This window comes from Cajanus cajan, chromosome 4 (genome assembly GCF_000230855.2).
Source record: "Cajanus cajan strain Asha chromosome 4, NIPB_CcT2T_4, whole genome shotgun sequence".
Taxonomy (NCBI): domain Eukaryota; kingdom Viridiplantae; phylum Streptophyta; class Magnoliopsida; order Fabales; family Fabaceae; genus Cajanus; species Cajanus cajan.
The window spans coordinates 11,547,946-11,570,924 of NC_138520.1; the positions used below are offsets into that span (position 1 = coordinate 11,547,946).

General features: G+C 32.0%; 1 protein-coding gene across 3 annotated transcripts; it reads right to left on the reverse strand.

Annotated features, from left to right (window-relative positions):
- Positions 1-5,619: 5,619 nt before the first annotated feature.
- On the reverse strand, positions 5,620-11,315 carry LOC109810452 (protein VERNALIZATION 3). 3 transcript variants are annotated; one of them, XR_014433459.1, is made up of 4 exons: positions 10,972-11,315; positions 10,832-10,893; positions 7,588-7,898; positions 5,620-6,061 (listed from the first exon to the last, which is right to left on the reverse strand). XR_014433459.1 is itself a non-coding variant. In XM_020373914.3 (4 exons), the coding sequence occupies exons 1-4, from the start codon at positions 11,167-11,169 to the stop codon at positions 7,828-7,830; spliced, it is 372 nt and encodes a 123-aa protein (XP_020229503.2). In that variant the 5' UTR covers positions 11,170-11,315; the 3' UTR covers positions 7,397-7,827. The 3 variants fall into 3 exon arrangements, 2 of the variants coding, with proteins under 2 accessions (XP_020229503.2, XP_029129644.1); XM_020373914.3 differs by lacking the exon at positions 5,620-6,061 and adding an exon at positions 10,570-10,610 and having other exon boundaries at positions 7,397-7,898; XM_029273811.2 differs by lacking the exon at positions 5,620-6,061 and having other exon boundaries at positions 7,397-7,898.
- Between the last annotated feature and the right edge of the window lie 11,664 nt (positions 11,316-22,979).

The following is a 22,979-nucleotide window of genomic DNA, read 5'->3' on the forward strand; positions in this document are numbered from 1 at the left end:
TAAATTTTAAAAACTATGTTAAGTAAGCTTAAAATTAGATTAAGAGTACTTGGAACATGATTAATATTTATGAGACTTAATTAATACTTAAATTAAGTTAATTAAATATATGATTTAACTAATCTTTGTTCTACTATGTGTTTCTTTGCCTCACATTGAGAAGGAAATTCTTGTGTAGATAGGCTAGCTAGTTGTGAGATTCATCATAAGTTAGTGTATAGGTGGTGGGATTCTTTCCTTAGATTTTATAGTGATGATTTTTTCATAATCATTGTGGTTTTGCATTTTTTAGGTTTTGCTAATTCTTGTTTATGGGTTTTTGGCCTAGTCTCCCTATATTATTTTTCGTTTGTTTTTTTTTCCTTTATATATATATATATTTTGATATGATACAAATAATTGTTAGATTTTGGAGTGTCAATATTGTTGAGATGTCATTATTATTTAGTAATGCAAACTATACCTTAATTTTTATTTAAAAATTATAGATTTAACTCATTAAAGATTAATTTTAAAGTGAAGTTACTCTAGAATTAATGCTTAAAGTGCTTAAAACTAGACTAAACCTAAAATTAATTAAGAAACCTAATTAAGTGTGCGAGTTGCCCTAGCTATAAATATACTAGTAAAGAAAAGAGGCACTTTGTGCTTCTTAATTTTGAAAAATTATAAAAAATAAAAAAATAAATTAAATGAGTGGTTAATGGTAGTTACTTCAAAATATCAGTGATTAATTCATTTATTTATTTTTTAATAAATAAGGGATAAAATAATCTACTAAAAGTGGAAGTCAAAAATGGTTATTCACCCCATATCTCATTTATAATAGGTATAGATAATAAAGTCCTTCCACTTTCATTTCTAGTGCAGCCATCAACCGTAAGAGAGAGGACCTCTCATTTTCTCTAATCTCTCCCCAAATCCTCAAACTTCTCTCTAAAACCTAGATCACTTAGAGACCTTTTTTCTTGCTATAGTTGAAGTATGTTGATTAGGAGCTTGTAAGCTTCAAGAAGACATCACTTATGTAGCATTTGGAAAACTTTGATCCTTGCTCTAAAAGGTATAAATGAGTTCTCTTTTATCACTTTCACGTCTTAAGTGGTTGAGAAGTTATTCTCATTATATTATTACTGTAATTTAATTTTGTTGGAATTTTTGTGGCTTCTTCCTTGTGAAATGAGACCATATGCATGTGTAATCACACCTTTGGAATCATTGAAAAAAGTTTCAAAAATTTTTGACCACATTTACTACTTTTAATGTGTATTTATTATTTTTTTCTTGAATTTTCCTTGGTGATATTTTTATTCAATTAAACTACTTAAATATGATATTAGAGTGAAAATTGGTGAAATAGAAACCTTCTACATGTCATTGATGATGTATATGAATTTTCTTACAAATTTACAAGCCTTAGAAGTATTTAATTTTATTTTTTTATTGGAATTTTAGAAATTTGTCTCGTTAAGTTTTTATTGGATGAAAAATAACTTATGTATAAAAAAATGCTGGGAAATATGTATGATGTGTGAAAATATGTATGATGCATGCATACATATTAGGAATACCCTGAAAGTTTCTTATAATATTCTAAATTTATTTGATATTAATTTTTTTGAATTTATTGTGTAAGCTCTATTTTCTATCAATGGTGATAAATAATTGTAAAAATGGTATTTGTGGTTTACTATAAATCATAAGAAAATTACATGTGTACATAATGATGTTGGGTATGACATCTATGAAATATCTCGATATTTAAAGTTTAATTATTTAAAAAAAATATCAATCTTTGTTTATCAAAGATAGTCCAACAAAGATATTTAATTCAAATATAATACTTAAGAGTTGAATTTAGGGTATTTATATGGTGTGATATATGTTGTTTTAAGTATCCTTGAAAATTTTTATGTGTTTTAAAGTTGATTTTGTATGTCTAATATTTTTTATGCATGTAATTCGATATATGTATAATTATGAAATTTGATTGAATTGGAGATTGGGAGAATGTGATCCTCGGACAATTTGTGTCCTTGGAACTCGATAATGTATGAATGAGTAGTGAAAATAATTTGGGTTTAAGAGATCATAAGATACTTATATGTTAGTGTAACTAAGAGAACTATGATATAAAACTTATGAATTAAGAGAAATTTAACAAAAGAAATTGTAAGTGAAAGTTAAAGTTGAGAGTGTGAAGACTTCATCAAAAGTAATAAAATATTGTAAGTTAAATGGTTGGAAGGGTGCTTCATGATGGAGACCCTCAATGACTTGTTGATGTGCATTAGTGAAAATATGTGATTTATTGTCATGAATTGTTATGCAACACCATGGATGCGATGACATTGAGAGAAAAGAATGGAAAATATCATTCACCTTTATTCGAAAAGTATGATGGATAGTGTAATTTGTTCGTGTTGCACTTAATGTGCTATTTTGGAAAAGAAATAAACGACATTTCAAGCGTATGCAGACCCATGTGCGAGACAAGAATTATGGGTGGGGTTGAGAGACATGTATGTTATAGTCGTAGATTGAAATTATGTACTTTGATTTATTGATTTTGGGAGATGAAGTTGCGAATTTATGCTCATGTTTGCATGACCTCTAGTTGACCCCGTGTACCTTTGGATAATGCAACATTGTGTGAGTCTTGAAAGAATATCATGTGTGACGATGTCCTCGAAAGGAGGATATGGATGACCATAAAAGGTACCTGAGGTATGATTGCTGGCTTTGGGTCCTTGGGGATAATAAGACTCTAAGTTGTGGAGACTTAGTGTGGTTGGAGAATTCAAGTATGCTGACTTGACAAATCTCGACAAATGTGAGGCATATCCATGATTGGTGAGATCGTTTATGTTAGACAAGTAGCTTCATATAACTTAAGAGGGGGGGGGGAGGTGAATTAAGTTTTTCCAAGTTTTCCTCTTTTAAAAGTTTTTTGAATTACTTTCTTATAAATTCAATTTCTTAAATAAATTTATATGTAAAGAATGAAGATGCACACTACTTAAACACAATCAAAGGAATAAATAAAAGAGTAAGGTGAAAGATTTGCAAACTTGATTTTATACTGATTCGGCCAATCCTGCCTACGTCCAGTCCTCAAGTCTCACATGCACTTAAGATTTTACTATCCTTGTAATCCTTACAAGACTTGAATCCTCCAAATTTCCTTGCCTTTTGTTGAGATCCACAAAGACCCAAGAGAAAACACTTTCTCCTTTACAGATTGAATGATAGAATAATTTTGACAAATGTCTCTCTTGAAGAGTAGATATTACAAGATGAAGATCCTTAAAGAATTCTTAAAGAATTTGCAAGTGATTATGGCCAAGAAGTTTTTGTAATAGTTTTTCACATTTGAGTTCCTAACCTTTTAAAAGAAAAATCACCCATATTTATAGATAAAAATTCCATGGTTGTATTCTTTCATGAAAAAGGTGTAACTTTTTGTGTTCTTTTGAAAAGATACACTAGTAATCAATTACAAGGGTTTAGTAATCGATTACAACGGTTATAAATTTCAAAATAATTGAAACGCTGTATCTTATTATTCAAATTTTGAAGGTCTCTCTTCTTGTAATCGATTACCAAAACATATTGTTGCATTATTTCAAAAACTTTTATGTAAAAAATTTCATATCAATAATTTCTTTCACAAATCTCTTTTAAGAAATGATCTTAACTATTTTTTTTAAAGCTTTTGTTAAGTTGTTTTGAAAATATTTTTACTTACTTTCAAAATATTCAAAAGTTTGAGTGGTAACAAACTCTTGAATACCTTAAAAAGTTAGTCGACTACAATCCATTGCCCTTTGAAAAATAAATTTATGGAGTGAGCTTTTTCTATCCTTAACAATGTCACACATAAAACAAACTTGAAAGTTCCATAACAATCTCATATACCACCACATTGTGGTTTTCTAGCCTTGTTAATTAAGAGAACTAATGTTCATTCTAATGTGTGTAGTAGAGACCTCACCAATTAGGCTCTCCATGCCACTAAAACCTAGTGGTCCTATAAGTTTCTTTATGGATGACGATTGGGAGCACACGTTCTACCCTCGTACTTGGTGTAAACACTCTCACCAGTCATGACTATGCCTCACATTTTTCAAGATTTTCCAAGTTGACAAACGTGAATTCTCTAACTGCACAAAGTCTCCATAATCTGGTGTCTTAATTACTATCCTCGAGGACCTGAAGCCAATGAGCATATCTTAATTAGGTACCTTTTGTGGTCATCACATCATCCTTTCTAAGACATCATCACACATGATATTCTTTTAAGATTCATGAAGCTATATTCTCCAAATGTACATGGGGAAATTATAGGTAACGAAACACGAGCATAAGCCCACAATTTCATCTCCCAAAATCAATAAATCAAAGTACATAACTTCAATATGCAACTATAACATACATGTCACTCAAACCCACCAATAATTCTTGTCTCCTCCATGGGGTTTGCATATGAATATGCTTATGCAATCACTTTTTTTTTTTTCCACAAAAGCATGTCAAATGCAACATGAATAAACTACACTGTCCATCGTACTTTTCGAATAAAGGTTAATGATATTTTCCATTTTTTTCTCAACATCATCGCATTCACAATGTTGCATAACAATTCATGACAATCAATCACATATTTGTACTGATACACATTAACAATTCATCACGGGTCATCATGGAGCACCCATCCAACCATTTGACTTACAATGTCTTACTATTTTTTTTATAAAGTCCTCACTCTCTTAACTTTCACTAACAATTTCTTTGATTAAATTTCTCTAAATTCATAAGTTTTATACCATAGTTCCCTTAGTTACCTAACTCATAAATATCTTATGAAATCCTAAACCCAAATTATTTTCGCACTCTTCACACACTTTTAAGTTTCCAACACACAAATTGCTTAAGGATCACATTCCTCCCAATCTCCAATTCATTCTACAACAAATTAAGGTTCAAACTTGCTAATCAAATGAAATTAAATCATGAAAATTGAAAATTTTATTATAATATCCATAGGTCTCCCTCTAGGGTATAATAAATCAATCATGTGCTCCAAATAATCAAATAATGCTCTAAAGAATTAATCCAATCAAATTTCATAATTTTACATATACTAATTTACATGCATAAAAATTATTAGACATACTAATTAATCAACTTTAAAACATATAACAATTTTCAAGGATACTTCGAACAACATATATTGTATCATATAAATTCAAATACCCAAAATTCAACCCTTAAATATTATTTTTGAATTAAATATATTTGTTGAACTATCTTTGTAAAACAATGATTGATATTTTTTAAAATAGTAAAACTTCTTTAAATTTTGAGATATTTCATAGAAGTCATATCCAACATCATTGTGTAAACATATAATTTTCTCACGATTTATGATAAACCACAAATACAATGTTTTTAATTATTTATCACCATATCAACTTATAATATTATAAGAACATTCTAGGGTATTTCTAATATGTCTTCACACATCATATATATTTCTCATAATTTATCTCACAAAAATTATTTTTCATTCAATAAAAACTTGATAAGATAGATTTATAAAATTCTAATCAAAAATCAAAATTAAATACTTCTAGGACTTGTAAATTCATAAGAAAATTCAAAAACATGTAGAAGGCTTATATGGCACTAGTTTTCACTAATACCATATTCAAGAAGTTTAATTGAATAAAAATAACATCAAGGCAGATTTAAGAAAATAGATAAATACACCTATTAAAAATAGTGAACATGTTAAAAAAATTTTGAATTTCTTTTCAATGATTCCAAAGGGATGATTACACATCATCATGGTCTCACTTCACCAAGAAGAAGCCATGTGAATTGCAACAAAAATTAAATTACAATAATAATACAATGAGAATACCTTTTTAATCACTAAAGACATGCAAGAGATAACAGAGAACTTCTCCATACCTTTTAGAGCAAGGATCAAAGTTCTCCATATGCTACAAAAATTATGTCTTCTTGAAACCCATAAGTTCCTTGCAACATACTTGAACTATATATAACAAAAAAGAAGGCCTCTAAGTGGTCTAAGTTTTAGAGAAAAAGGAGAGAGAAAGAGGAAAAACTAAAAAAAACAACCCAAGTCCCTTATCTCCCTATGTTAGACGTTTGCACAAAATGAGAAGGGAGGGGGTTTCATTATCTATTTATACTTAGGGCAACACATACAACACACTTAATCAGGTCTCTTAATTAAGGTTAGGCTTAGTCTAATTTTAGACACTAGTTATAGTGTAACATTAGATTTTCAATTAATCTTTAATGAGTTAAATCTATAACTAGTTTAATCTTATATTTAATTAAATTAATTTATGTTAATTAAGTCCTATAAATATCAATCATGTCCTAAGTACTCTTAATCTACTTTTAAGCTTACTTAACAAAACTCTTAAAATTTACCAATATGTCATTAATGAGTTGACTAAATCTCTTCCTTTGAATCTTATTGACTTCTAATATAATTTTGATCTTGTTTCTCGATTATTAAATAAATCAATTAGAGATTAGTTAAGTTTCTTTTCATATAAAGTTAATCCTTATTTATACTAATTGATTTTTACTAGCCTTACTAGTTAACCTCTTTATATTTATCTAGTGCTTGATTTAATTCAATTAGCTAGATTACTCATTAATTAGTTCTAAGACTTTATTACTAATTAATTTTCCACTTTTGTCCCTCAATTTAGATATCTACTAAGTGCTAAGTTTTAAACAACTTCTACTTAAGGCTCTTCGTTAATGTACATTGTTTCAATTAATCTATATTAACTTAATCAAGGAATGAAAATCCTATTTACTTTAGTATAGAATGTTATATTATTCAATTCTTTTGTGTTTAGACGTAAAGAGTTGATTTCTATTTAAATAACTTACTTAATATATTTTAATCCGTAAATTTTGGAATGTTACGATGAAGGCTAAAAATGTCAAGAATAAATTATTATATAGACTTAATATTATCAACTACATTTTTAATTCTTGTAAATGTGGTAAAAAAAAATCTGATATAGAGAAATGGAGACAATATTTAAGTTAGGTAATCCCAAAATTATTAAAAATCATTCTAAACAATTCTTCAAATACTAAAAAACCATTCAAATTGATCTCTAGACTTTATCTTAATAAAGTCAAATTAAAGATTAAAGTGGTAGGTTTTTTATACTTCAGGAATTATTTAAATAGTTTTATCACTTTAGGGACTATTTAAAAGAAAAAGTAATATTTCAATAACGGTTTATTCTTTTCTAAATCTATTCAATTGAGATTAATTGGACAAAACTCTTTTCTTGGAAATTTCATCTAATATAATAGAAATTGTTGACAGCAAAATCACTTTAAAGCTTATGCATAATGTGTAAACAAGAATTAACTTACATCAACACCCTCTTAACCAATTGTAGAGAATCTCCAGCAAACAAGGGCAAAGAGCATACATACTGAGAGAACATGTCAAGAAGAAAACAACTACTCCAAACCAAATAAATGCAACATAGATATAGAATCAATAAAGAAACATACGTTATGAATGTCTTCACAGTAGAACCACCCGATTCAAACTTCAAAGCCTTCAATATATCAACATCCATGTCAACCTTCAATACAAACAAACAAAAGTTACAAAAATCAGTAAAATCAAAGCTAAAGCATGCACACCATTACAACCATCAACAACTCGCTTGAAAGCTTGAACTAATTATGTGGCAGTTACGTTAAGAATTAAGGAAAAGGGTTGTGGGAAGACTTTTGACTTTCCTTTCTTTAATTGATGTTGACTTTTGCCGCATTGGATGCTTTGGACACGTGGAGCCTTCGTCTCAAGTTCTTTGAACCTACAAAGTATAATTGTATATGATAATGAGTCTGTTAGACATATTGATTATAATTGTATGGAAAAAAATGTTATTAGAAGAGACGGAATTAATTCATTTTGATACTTTCTAAATTTTGGATGGATTAATTTGTAACTAATTGAAGAATACTATTGATTAATTCAACGAAGAAAAAAAAAAATAATCACCCACCCACACAGTGAGCACAATGTTTCTAGGCATTAGTTTTTGATTGAGAATGTTCTAATCGACTAATATGATGACTTATATAAAAGTAAAAGACAACCTTCTTTCTACATGAACTAACTTTTAGGAATTATCCCTAAATTTAAACTTTAAAAATGATATTAAAATTTTTCTCAATTATAATTATGATTGGGTCTATATATCATGCTACTTATTAAATCACTGATAGAAGTTCAGTTCTACCAACACTACTTGAAATATTAAGCCTTCAACATATAATAAAAAGGCATGTTAAAAATTCACTACAAAAAATGTTACATATAATAACATACAAAAAATGTCATTATAAGTATTATATATGTAGGTATATGTCTATTTGACATATAGTTATACATAATTTTAGTGTTAATTTTGAATGAGATTTAACAATATATTTTGTGTGTCACTATAGTTTATATTCACACTTTTTAATAATATACCAACATATATTATAATTATTGTATCAATAATTTTTAATAACATGTATAATGTCACTATAGGGTGTGTGTCACTATATAATTTTGTTATAGTGATGACACATTAATTTTTTTGATACATACAATTTAAATAGTATATATAAGTATTATATAATCTTCACGATAATTTTTGGAGTTGAATTAAACCTAAACATAAATGAAAATTAGAAAAGAAAAACTCTGTATGTGTTAAGCTGGACCCTTAGTAATATAGTAATGAAAGAAATGTATAAATATTTAAAAAACTGGTAGGTTTCAAATATATTTGTTAAACAATATGCAAACTAAATAATGGTCATGACTTTAACCATTTTCACATTTTTAAACATTTCAGCTAAATCATAGATTCAATATACAAATATGGCATTGGCACTTTGGCAAGTTATAGAGAGAACATTTCTAATTTGTTTAAAAATCATATGTAGCAATTACTTTCTTTTTGTTAATTATTATGGTGTCAGCTATTATATAACATAGAAGGAAAATTCATAATGGTACGAATAAATAGCGCATCAATCTGACCAAATCAGTATACGATAACTTACCCACATGATTTCTGTCAAATTTACTTTTATTTTATATTTGTATTTAAACTCATCCAATAAAATATCGACACATCTATTCGTCCGTAGCTCGTCCTTATTATCTTCGTACTAGTTAGCAGTACTCAAGTCTATATGGAAATGTACTATAGCATGACAATGGTTTATCTGGCCTACGAAAAAATAAAAAAATAAAAAAAATCCACATACAGTTGCAAAATAATTATAGTACACTTACAAGAAATATAATACTTTTATTGGCAGAAAATCGCATATTTAAGTCCCTCACTACTGATATCCTTATCCTTATTTTAATCTACCAAAACATACGGATTCATCCAATCTACTTCCATTAATTAGTTAGCTCTTCAGTAATTAAAATTTGCCTCAAATTCATCTCACGAGGATTAATTAAAGATATATTTGAATAAATAACTTAATCATGTATTTATATAATATAAATTTAAACATCAAACTTAAAATTATATAAGTTATAATCAATTTTTATCAACTTAAATGAATTTCCTTTTAAATTATTCCAAATAATATATTCTAAAATATATCTCCATATATAGACTTAGATCAACGAGGAATTAAATTATAAAGTTTAGGTATGGGATTGAATTTGAAAAGATAACATAATAAGGGTTTTGTTATAGAGTTTAAGAATAAAGTGAGTCTCACATCAATTAACGTTGAATATGTTGAATAATATATAAATGAGAAAAATTTACTTAATACTTTAAGGGTTTATAGTTATATTATTGTATCAAATTCACTTATGTGATTTACTTACTATTCAATAGTTTAATTAAGTAACAAATGATCGGCTCAAATAAGTATTAATCAATAGAACTAATCTTGGATGGATACTTGATGGTTCAATCAAGTAACCAATGACCGTTTCAAACAAATATTTTGGATGGATACCCAATGGTTCAATCAATTGACCAATGACTAATTCAAACAAGTATTTTGGATGAACATCCAATGGTTCAATCAAGTAACCAATGACTAGTTCAAACAAGTATTTTGGATATGGATGTCCAATGGTTCAATCAAGTGATCAATGACTAGTTCAAACAAGTATTAACCAATAGAATTAATCTTAGATGGATACCCGATGGTTCGATCAAGTGACCATTGACTAATCAATTGAATTGACCTTGGATGGATACTCGATGGTTCGATTAAGTGACCAATAACTGATTCAAACAAGTGTTAATTTGGTATGGATCCAAGAGTAGAATCCAGAATAATAGAATTGGAATGAGCTCTATGAGTGTCATCATAAGTTTAGTAAATATTACCCTTACTCATCATTTAATCCACACACACAACAGTTAAATTAATTTCAAATTGATAGCTACATCAGTATACGTGCAACACAACTTAATATACAGTCATGGACATGGAATTCTTACTTACCAAAGCCAGCATTTGTGGCAGTTGGAATATCAATTACCATCCTACCATTTGTCAAAGAGAGAAAATTAATAACAAACGAATTTATATTTATTTATTTTATTTTTTTAATAAAATTTGAGCATGCACATATATTTCAACGTAAATTTGTGTACATGTATGCAATTAATTTTAGGCGTTATTGTATAGTATAAACCTAAGATATAATCATTCCTAATGAATTTTGGAATTTCATCTATGCTTGTACTAAAGACAGATAACTCACCAGTGCAGATATTCCCTCAAGGTAGGGTTAATAGGGCTAGGTGCATCTGCATCCACAATAACCTGAAACTCAAACAAATTTTTTTATGTAGAACGAAAAAACAAGCAAATGTCAGGTGTTAACAACTTAGTCATACTTACCAGTGTGTAGAAGGTCCTTAGGTCCTCACCACCAACAATAACCCTTGGTTGGTTAACAACATGAGAGGGCCTCAGTTCCAAACCATTGCTAATGGCTTTGTTATTGAAGAAAATAGTGAGAGAAATCGAGCTTGTGAAAGGATTCAAAACATCCTCAATCACACCCCCAACCACATGAGGGTCCCCATCTCGTGCCATGATTAAGAGAGTTTAACTGCACTTGTTTGGTTTTTGCTCAATAATGCATACATGACACATCCCTATATATGTTTTCCTCCTTAGCATCTGCTTTTGTCCCATCAATATATTTTTCATTTTTTTCCCTATTGTCTTCGGTGTGGTTGCTTTATCTCGTACGATGAATATTGTTTTCTCCATATACTCAATGGGTAGTCTACTCTTTTCTTTCCCTTTCAACAAGCCAAGTTATATATTCTGATATGGTCGGAAATTTAAGAGAGGAAATGGAAAACATTTACAAATATATTACAAACATATACGAATATTATTTTTTCCCTTTCTTACGTATTTTTTAAATATATATTTTTAGGCTAAATTAATTTGCAAGTTCCTAATATAGTTTTATTAAATTTTTAATTAAGTACTAATAATAAAAAAAATATTTTTAAAAAGTGCTTATAATTTTAAAATTTTGTAATTAATTAAATTTCGAATTACTAACATCGTTAGATACTTTCGTTAGCCTATGCTGATTGTATACCAAGACATTACAATGATTTTTTTTATTTATTATGCTTGATATGTAAATTTAATATAATAATTAACCTTTTATTTTCATTTTTTAGTGTTTTTAGGGGTTTTTAATTCCTAATAACTCAAAAGTTGAGGGAACATACTTTTTGATCCAAAAAATAATTTCAATTTTCTGTCATATTGCAATGACACTTGTGTGAGGTTTATTCTGAGGAAGCTATTTTTCAAGTATCATGAACATAACTTTTTGAAAAGAACTTTTTAAAGCTCCACTGTAATATTCCAAATTTTCTAAAATTTATAAAAGAGTTTTAAGTTAAGTGGATTTTGAAAATAATTAAAGACTTTTACGTAATTAGAAGTGTTTTTAATTAATTAAAGATTGAGAATTTTTTTGCATAATGATTATTAAAGAAGTGTTTTATGTTATAGATCATGTAAGTTATTATTTTGTTTAAATGTGAGAGAAGGATTTTGTAACTAGAGTTAAAAGAGTTAACCATAAGAGTTATAGTGAGGTCAACGGTTATCCTTTTAAAAAGAATCTGAAGTTACAATTGGGATTTATGCTTATGCTTCTTATCCTTCTCACCCTTTGAAATTGAAGAACGCAAAGATGTGTGAACAAATTTTCATCCTTAAACAAGTGTTCACATAGGTAAGAGGGAGTGAGGATTTTTGGGAGTCAATTAATTTGTTGAATTGGAGATTTAAGGCTCTTTTTTTGCCTATGAAAACCCTTATTTATAGTGTTAATAAAGCAATATAAAGATGAGTGATAACAAAGGATTTTGAGAAATTGAGGTGTAAATTGAGTATGTAATGACATGACAAGTGATAAGGGACCTTAAATTAATGACTTTGTCGATTAATATGAGAATTAAGGAACTTGTAATGGTGGTGCGAAATTCACAAGTTCTATAGTCGTCATGAACTGATGTGATGCTGTGCACGAATAAGGGCACTAGACGTGAGTGCGATTGAGAGCACAAATTGCTCTTTGTGGCTAGGACGTTGGGGATGGAAGCTCCAGGGAAGTCTTTGTGGTTAATTTGTTGGGTGTGAACTGGGTGACATCGAATGTAGTCCTTCTAGAGAGAAATGTGTGTTCTCTATGAGGATGGCGTTGGGTGTAGTACAAGCACTGTCAGGCATGACACTAAGGACAATGAAGTGTAATATGAGATGTTTCCATGCAATGTGAGTGATACGAAATTTTTATGCATAACATGACAAATTTATACGTGATATATATGATTATACATGATATGATATGAGATGGTTATGTGTAATGTAATGGGATGTTAATGTTGACTTGAGAAATTTGTTGTAACATTTGAAACATTGGTGAATGATCAGATGTGAGATGATTTTAATGCGTGATATAAGAATGAAATGATGTTAATGTGTATGTATAAGATTTACATGATGATAATGTGTATGCACGAGATTTATCAAATGATAATGTGTATGCATGAGATTGGTATTAAGGTGATGTGTTAAGCGAATGGGATGAGCATATGAGTTGAGTCCTTGAGATAAAGTGTTGCACAAAGTCTATTACATGAAGGATGCATGATGATAGTTTTTGCACTATAATTGTTAATTAGTGCGGTGTGTATAATAAAGTGTGATGAAGAATGTGAATGGATTGATATTACGACATGTATAATGGGATGACATAATTGATTAGGAATTTATATGGTATGAAATGTGAGTAACAATTGAGTATGATATAGGTATTATGAGTATGAAGTATGTATCGTAAGTATAGTACACATGTAATGATTAAGTATGATATAGGTCTTATGAGTATGATACTACTATAGGATAGATATTCCATGATGTGTGTTTCAAATATTCTATGTTGACTCAGGATGCGACATAAATTATGATGATATAAAATGTCGGGTTAACATTCCATGATGGGTGTTTCAGATGTGAGTATGATACTACAATAGGATAGACATTCCATGATGGGTGTTTCGGATATTCTATGACAGGTTAACATGCGACATAAAAAGTTCACATTCTATGTCGGGTGGTCACCCACATTCAGGGTGTGATGTTACTCGTCATAGAATGTGCATATTCTATGAAGGGTGTGGAGTTACCTATCACAGAATGCACACATTCTATGAAGGGTGTGGTCACAACTGTCAAAAAATATGTACATTCTATGATGGATAACGACAAACCTACCATAGAATATGAATTTTTTTAATATACTACTCAATTTTTGATTTCTAAACTTGCATAACATATATATATATATCCAAGTAGTTTAATTTAGCATATTGTTGTCTAGTTCAATACTAATCTATACAATATATATAATATATCATTTAAATTAAAATAATGTATAAATTAACTTTCATAGCTATTAATCATAAATTTAATAATAATTGTCATTAATTAATAACAATGTATAAAATAAAACTAAAACAATGTACACAAATATATATGTACCAAAAGGATAAAATGAATCAATCCTGAGTAACCTAAAAAAAAAAAGATGTCCATTTGGTACAGATATCTTCTATGTCATCATAAAAAAAATGAATGTGAATTTTTGAATACTTACACAATTAATTCAAAATAAAGATAAATTAAACATTAGTCGATCATTACATTGTTATATAATCATTTAAAGCAATAAGTTGGAATTAAAAATGTATTACTTCTCTCTCCAAGTCCTTAATGTTGCTGGTAATGATGGTGAGCATATGCTTCATCACATAAAAATCATAGTCATGATTACTAGCGTGATGTAGGTACTATAATATAAAACATAAATAAATCATACTTAAAATATATTTTAATTGAACTCTAACTACTATTTAGTTAATAATTGACTTACTTTGGGGACAATATACTAAAACTTGTTAATTGGTTTTGAGTCTGAATATTCTCCCACAATCTTTCATCATGGTTATCATATGTAGCATGTACAATGTCATTGTCGTTGTCCATATTCAACTTAGGCATATGTGTGGAGAAAGAAAGAGTCTCACAAATGTCAAGTATTGAATCTTCATAGTCATCAATACCATGCATCTTTTTCTTTGTAGAACAATTGACCAAATTTTGTTAGCAAGATCAGTAACATAAAACACTTGTTTTGCTTAGTTTGCCATGATGAATGACTCGTCTTTTAAACCTTCCTTCTCTAGGTTAACTAAGGTAAAACCTAGATCATCGATTTTAAATCTAGTGTTATTCTCAACTCATTTACACTTAATAACTAGCGCGCTAAAACTTGTGTAATCGACCAACCATATGTCTTAAATGACTCCAAAGTAACATAAAGAGGTTGTAATAGGGTTAAGGTCTTTAGAAGTTGAGAAATATTATGACTCAACAACCACCTTAACCCCCTTGTTTTGCATGGTACTTTTTAGATCTTATTTTAGGGTAAAGAACATGTATTTAATGATATCGTACCCAACCCCAACATACAAATTGCATTAAATAAGAAACACAATCTAGTGATGGCATGTCTAACATTCTTAGGTAATATGCGTTTTCTAATTGCTTCATTTTCTAACTCATCAAGTTTTTAGGATCAACCACTTTACTACAAATTGCATTAAAGAAGAAACATAATCTAGTAATGGCATGTCTAAAATTCTTCGGTAATATGTCCTGAATGGCCACATGGAGCAACTGTTGTATCAATACGTGACAATCGTGAGACTTTAAACCTAATAATTTAAGATCTTTGATGAGACACGCCTCTTAACATTGAAAGTATAACCACTTGCAACCTTCACACCCTATAAACACTCATAAAAACTTTTCTTTTCTTTTTAAGAAAACATATGACATGTTGGGGGTGTCACAACCTGAAAATTTCCGATCTCGCGACCTATGGTTTAGACATCCTTTTAAAGATCTCATCAATTAGGGAATGCCCGGACACCAGACTAATCCCTAATTAATGGTTTTGAAAATAGGTTCATGGAGTCGCCACCAATGTTTTACTCAAAACATTGAAAAAAAAAAGGTTTTTTTAAAAGTCCAATAATGGCCTTGATAACCAGAATTGGGTTCAGGGGTTGGTTACGTGTAGGGAAGGTATTAAGAACCCCTACAACGCCCTTAATCGGTACCCTATGATGAAGTTAGCATTATAAACAATAATAATATAAATATTAAATCCCCTTTTATTAATGATTATTTACATGCTTGAAATTTAAATTATACAATTGACCCTAAAATGTCTACATGATTGCTTTTATTATAACAATGTTTATCAAATATAAGAAATAAAAGGGAGAGAAGAAGATTGACTGAAATACCTCTTGAACGAGCTCTATTGAATCTTCAAATATGGAGATTTTAGGTGCTTTGTGGCAACCTTTCACACTACAATAAGCCTCACAAAACTCAAGAAATACAATAGGAGAGAGAGAGAGAGAAATTTCGAGCTCTAAGAAGTTTTGGATGAAATTTGGGAGCCCTAGGAACTGTGCCCGAGATTTCTATTTATAGGCATCATATGTGGGTCGGAACGGCCCATTCTGGATTCGGAACGGCTCGTTCTAGATCCGAACGTTATGTGTTAATTTTGCACCCTAGAACGACTCGTTTTAAAATCAGAAGGTCCATTCAGGAAACCAGAAGGACTCATTTTGAAATGAGAACGGCCTGTTCCGGGGTACAAATTAACACTAAATTCCCTTCCCAGAATGGCCCATTCCAAACTAGGTTTGTTAGGTCTTTTAACCTTTTGGAACGACCCATTTTGGTTTAGGAATGGCCCATTCCAGACCAAGTTTTTTAGGCCCTTTGATTGGTTTGGAACGTCCCGTTCTGGTCTGGAATGGCCCGTTCCAACCTACAATTGTTAGGCCTTTTAGGAGTCTCGAAACGGCCCGTTCCAATTCAAGAACAACCCGTTTTGATTTTGGAACGGCCCGTTCTGGGCCACTAAAAATAGTTGATTTGGGCTTTTGGGCCCTCTGATATCCTATCTTGTTGTTTGTATGCTCCCGGACAAAATTGGGTGTCCACAGCTGCCCCTCTTTACTTGTCCTTTGGAATAGCTGTGTTGCTTTTCCAAAGGCAAGTAAAGACGTAGACATTTCGTCCGAGTCTTCTTTTTGTCTCTGTGTTGATGCTTCTACGTTGCTTCCCTTGGACATGTGTATTTGCTCGTATCCTTACCCTTTAGAGCAGTTGAGCATTGGTTGCGTACTCTATTGGGTAACAAGGTTGACAAACTATACACCTGATTTTCAGTCTTCGAGTAGAAGCTCCATTGTTTCTCTTGTAATAGTGAGGTGAAAACTCAGATCTTCACTCTTGTTTTGAAAATAGATACCTTCACGTTGTTTCCTTCGGGTAGACGGTATTCCCTATATCCTTGCCCCTTGGAGCAACTGAGTGTTGGGTTGTATGTTCTGTTGGGTGTCAAGGATGGTAAACCGAAACATCTAGGCTTCAAGATCCATGTGAATGCCCCATGTCGCTTGCTATGTCTGAATCTTTTCCTTTACTTCAATAGTGTAAATGCCCCCTACATCATTTCCTTCGAGTAGATGGTGCTTTCCTATATCCTTGCCCTTTGAAGCAACTGAGTGTTGGGTTATGCTTTGTTGGGTGTTCAAGGATGGTAAACTGAAACATCTAGGCTTCTGGTCTTGATGTAGATGCTTCCTACTACTTTTGCTTGTCTCATGGTAGTGTGTTTATTTATTTGTAGCTTGTTAAAGAGGGAATATATTCTGAGCTCAGCCTCTCCAGGCTGGACTGATATTTAGGGCTTCAGCCGACCCAATGCTAGTTTTAGGGTCTAGCAACCCTTACTGATCTTGTACTAATTTTGGGGATCTAGCAACCCTTACCGATCTTGTACTAGTTTTAGGGATCTAGCAACCCTTACCAATCTTGTACTAGTTTTGGGGATCTAGCAACCCTTACCGATCTTGTACTAGTTTTAGGGATCTAGCAACCCTTACTGATCTAAGATCTTGTACTAGTTTTGGGAATCTAGAAACCCTTATCGATCTTGCACTAGTTTTAGGGATCTAGCAATCCTTTCTAATCTTGCACTACTTTTAGGGATCTAACAACCCTTTCTGATCTTGTACTAGTTTTGAGGATCTAGCAACCCTTACCGATCTTGTACTAGTTTTAGGGATCTAGCAACCCTTACCGATCTTGTACTAGTTTTGGGGATCTAGCAAACCTTACCCCGATCTTGTACTAGTTTTGGGGATCTAGCTTGTACTAGTTATAGGGATCTAGCAACCCTTACCGATCTTGGACTAGTTTTGGGGGTCTAGCAACCCTTACCGATCTTGTACTAGTTTTGGAGATCTAGCAACCCTTACCGATCTTGTACTAGTTTTAGGGATCTAGCAACCCTTACCGATCTTGTACTAGTTTTGGGGGTCTAGCAACCCTTACCGATCTTGTACTTGATGTCTTCTCGTTGGTGTTGTTGGATGGAAAATTGCCCTAAGGAGGATGGGCAGGAGACGCTTGATGTGCCCTTGTATTGGTGGGAAAAAATAGATGGATGACAAGGATTTTGGTGTTATCCCTGCCATGTGAGTATTGTAATGCCTCTCCAGGCGCCTGCTTGTAATAGGATTTTTTTAAAATTTTGTTTTCTTAGCTTCAACTTTTTTAACATGTACAAAGCTTGCCTTTTTTTTTTCTGTTTTATTTTTCTAAAGGCTTCGACTTTTTCATCATGCACGAAGCTTGCCTTTTTTTCTGTTTTATTTTTCTAAATGCTTCGGCTTTTTCAACATGTACGAAGCTTGCCTTTTTTGATTTTATATTTTGTTTTCATCATTGGTGGAGGGATCACATCCCATGATGATGTTATTTGCTGAATCTTTATTGATGAGTATTATTTTGGAAGCCACTCCTGGCTTTGGTTAGGAAGTCATTCCTGATCTTGACATTTTCTTGGATCATCCTTCATTTAGTTGAGGAGTAGGGCACAATGGCCTCTTCATGCGTATGGTTTTGCTTATTCGGTCGATTTCATTCTATTCCACTATTGATATGTCTTTGCTTAGTGGGCACATAAAATCACTTGGGGTTGCCATTTGACACCGCTTTGACTCATGCTTGGCTATTGAGATTTTACGAGTGCTTTGTTCTGATGACTTCTTCTGACCCATAGCAAGTAGCATGCATGGATGCATGGATGCAATGAAAATGCAAGACAAGAATGATTCTTTTATTTATTCCATTTTTTTTGTATAACGCCCTTCCATATGCCCCTACCTCATATGTATGCGATGCAATTTATGCTCATGTGTTTAGTCCTAAACATGCAATTCAATTTTTTTTTATTTTAATGTCGGGAAATTAACCTGTGTGCGTTAAGGTTAATGTTGATGATTCCTTTTTATCCATGCCGTTTGTGATTATTGTTGGGATATGTTCTTTTGAACTCAAGGTTTCAGTGGCTCCTTGATTATCTAGTCGATGTATAGTCAAGCGTCTTCAAACTCCTTTTGGGGACATCTCTGTCTTCTCTTTGTGAGTGTCCACTGTGCATTTTTCGTGTATCCTTTTGGTACCATTTTAATGCCATAAGGGTCAAGAGAAAAGAAGGAAGGAATGTTATTATTATTATTTTGTTTTTTTTCAAAAGGGTTGTTAGAAGGGATTTTTCAAAAAGGGTTTTTTTAGAAGAAGGGCTGGCCAAGGTAGGCTTTGGTGTTTAGGGTTATTAAACAAAACATATTTGCTGCAAGGAAGCTATCATTGTGTTTTAGCCTTTTTGGAAAGTGGAGTGATGACTTGGGGTTGTGCTTTGTTTAGATGATCCCCTGAGCCGCCTTTCGATTTTCAACTCAGGTCGCTGCTTTGATTTCCTAACTTTTGCCTAGGTTACTTGAGATGTGTTCCTTAGCGGACATTTTCTTTTGATCCTTACTTTTGCCTAGGTTACCCTTTTTGATTGTGGGTTGCCTAGTAGATCTTGCCCTAACTTTTGCGCAGCTCCCTTGGTGGGTTTCTACCGGGCTTTCATTTTTGCAGCGTTTGTATGGGATGCCCTATTTTTATTAAACCCAGTCATGTTTGGATTCCTGATTGTTCCTTTGTTATCCTTTCCATGCTATTATTGAGTAACATCTTTGTCGCAAATACATCTTGTTTATTAAGGGTTAATGGATGAGGCTTAGAGTGAATATTTAAAGGGAGAAGAGAAATGAAAGAATGTTATGGCATTTAAAACAGTACTTCCAATTTACACGTGCCCCTTTAGCAAAGCTTGGAGGCCCGGGCATGCCCTGAGTTCATGATTCGTACACAGAGAGATTAACCGAGGTTGCCCCCTAGAGAGGATGGTTGACGATTGGTTGAACTATGTTAGGAATGCATTCCCACTTGCTTAAATGTGAGTGTTTCGACTTCGGTGTCAAACCTTTATAAATTCTTGCTTTCTAAAGGGAATACTCAAGCCGCCTTTACCCTAATTTTTTCCTAGGACCCCCCTTTACGGGTTTTCGTCCTAGCGAATTTTTGTCATGCAATGCCTTTATTTTTCAATTGGATTTTGTCTTGTAATTCCCTAGAAGCAAGGATTCGTCCATTCTTGATCATTCCTCCTATCCCGGAGGGCAATTGTCATTTTCGCATGGGAAAGTCTCGGTGTTTGAATCGTCGATTTGGGCGTGTTATGCACCCCAATCTTCTTGCGTAATTACTGGTTTCTTAAGTGCTTCCAATTGATGTATCGAGTTTGCACTTGATTACCAGTGATCTCATTATTTGATTAACACGCACATGTTAGGTTTCCCTTTTTATTCTTATTTATTATTTACAAGGAAGACATATTATCTATATGAAGTGCAAAATAGGATGCAAAGGTGATTGAGAAATTCAACAAATATCATTCTCATTGATTTGTTTGTTTAGAGAACACTCTTTGTACAAATCTTTCGGTGCACTTTGACGATGTTGTAACAGGCTACAAAAGCTAATGCTTGAATAAGTCCCTATAGACATGCTTGCTCGTTCGTTGATTTGCAATTAGTTCTTATTTCTTCTCAGATTCTCTTCTTTCTATTCCCATCAGAAGTAACCGTCAATAGGATCTTCGGGTTTACCACTATTTTGGTGATTGCCAAAATTTTCATCTTTATTGACGAGGTTGATGAGTCAGAGAAGAAAGAAGCAGTTTGTAGTGATTTGATAACGAATTGGAGGTGTAAGGGAGCTTATCATCAATTTTTTTTAAACTCCCTAGGTTCATGATTTCTCTTTCATCAGGGGAGTTTTCTTTAGCTTTCCAAACTATGTTCTTTTGAAGCAAATTCCTTTTTTTTTTGTTTCAATTTACTTTTTTGTGTGCCTCCTTTTCGAAATTTCAAATAATATCCTATTTGAATTGAGGAATGACATCTTTCTAGATTGGAAGAAGTCTGAGAAGATGTAGACTTTGCCTTCTGTTGAAAGGATGTCAAGAGTCCAAAGTCTAGTAGGCCTCCTTAGTATAAGAGCACACGATTCTTGTACTTTAGAATGTTCTCCTTTCTCAAAAATCTTTGCATACTATGTGCCTTCCATTTTCTAATGAATGCTAAACTAAAAGATGCATGATATTTGTTTTCTGCCTAAATTTTATCATTTTTTTACTAAGGTTATGATGCATGATTTTTGCTATATATATATTTATTTGTTTTTTTTTTTTGAAATAAACTATCCTATATGATGTTTTGAGGTTTAGGTATATAGAAGGGAGTTAAATTTTTTTTTCATATTTTTTTTATTAATATCTATTTGTTTGTAATTCTTATCCATTTGAAATAAATAAACATAAACAAATGCAACACACATATGCTCAAACAAATGTACACCCGCGAACAGTCACGTTTAAATCCTTGGTCTGTGGTCCCTACAAGAAAAGTGCATTGTATAGGACAGTTCTAATCTCACTGGTCTTAAGGCCCCCAAGGTGCCCCCATTATAGGGACCCAGTATCTCTGTCACCGTCACCTGGAAAACTCTAAGGTTTGTCGTAGTATTTTGGGCTAGAGTAACCGGTTATCACCTTGAGTGTGATTTTCGACAAGGCTCGCAGGCTCCAAGGCCAAACTTGGGCCAGTCGTACGTCAACCACTCCCTATGCTTATTACCCTCATGCCCCCGGGTGTAGGGGGAACTGTTGTGTGCAAAGGATTGTGTATAATTTTATTCAAACAGGTGCAGAATTTAAACAAGCAAACAAATATTAAAGCCAAACAAATAAAACAAATAAAATAAAGGGGAAAATATTTAAATTATTATTTTTATTTTATTAACTTCATCAATTAAATGGGCCTGACCCTCTTTAAACGTCCCTAGTGGAGTCGCCATCTGTCGCAATTCGAAAATTTTTGATCTCGCGACCTATGGTTTAGACATCCTTTTAAAGATCTCATCAATTAGGGAATGCCCGGACACCAGACTAATCCCTAATTAATGGTTTTGAAAATAGGTTCATGGAGTCTCCACCAATGTTTTACTCAAAATATTGGAAAAAGAAAAGGTTTTTTTAAAAGTTCAATAATGACCTTGATAACCAGAATTGGGTTCGGGGGTCGGTTACGTGTAGGGAAGATATTAAGCACCCCTACAACGCCCTTAATCGGTACCCTATGATGAAGTTAGCATTATAAACAATAATAATATAAATATTAAATTCCCTTTTATTAATGACTATTTACATGCTTGAAATTTAAATTATACAATTGACCCTAAAATGTCTACATGATTGCTTTTATTATAATAATGTTTATCAAATATAAGAAATAAAAGGGAGAGAAGAAGATTGACTGAAATACCTCTTGAATGAGCTCTATTGAATCTTCAAATATGGAGATTTTAGGTGCTTTGTGGCAACCTTTCACACTACAATAAGCCTCACAAAACTCAAGAAATACAATAAGAGAGAGAGAGAGAAATTTCGAGCTCTAAAGAGTTTTGGACGAAATTTGAGATCTTTGAGAACTGTACCCGAGATTTCTATCTATAGGCATCATATGTGGGCCGGAATGGCCCGTTCTGAATTCAGAACGGCCCGTTCTGGATCCGAACGTTATGTCTTAATTTTGCACCCTAGAATGACCCATTTTGAAATCAGAACGGTCCATTCAGGAAACCAGAACGGTCCGTTCTGAAATGAGAATGGCCCGTTCCGGGTACAAATTAACACTAAACTCCCTTCCTAGAATGGCCCGTTCCAAACTAGGTTTGTTAGGTCTTTTAACCTTTTGGAACGGCCCGTTCTAGTTTAGGAATGGCCCATTTCAGACCAAGTTTTTAGGCCCTTTGATTGG

Excerpts from the sequence above, each read along its gene's own strand:
- LOC109810452 (XM_029273811.2), bottom strand. The coding sequence starts at position 11,169 with ATGGCACGAGATGGGGACCCTCATGTGGTTGGGGGTGTGATTGAGGAT. Across the intron at positions 10,894-10,971 it reads TAAGGACCTTCTACACACTG|GTTATTGTGGATGCAGATGC; the intron begins GTAAGTATGACT and ends TTTGAGTTTCAG. Across the intron at positions 7,899-10,831 it reads TTGAGGGAATATCTGCACTG|GTTCAAAGAACTTGAGACGA; the intron begins GTGAGTTATCTG and ends TATACTTTGTAG.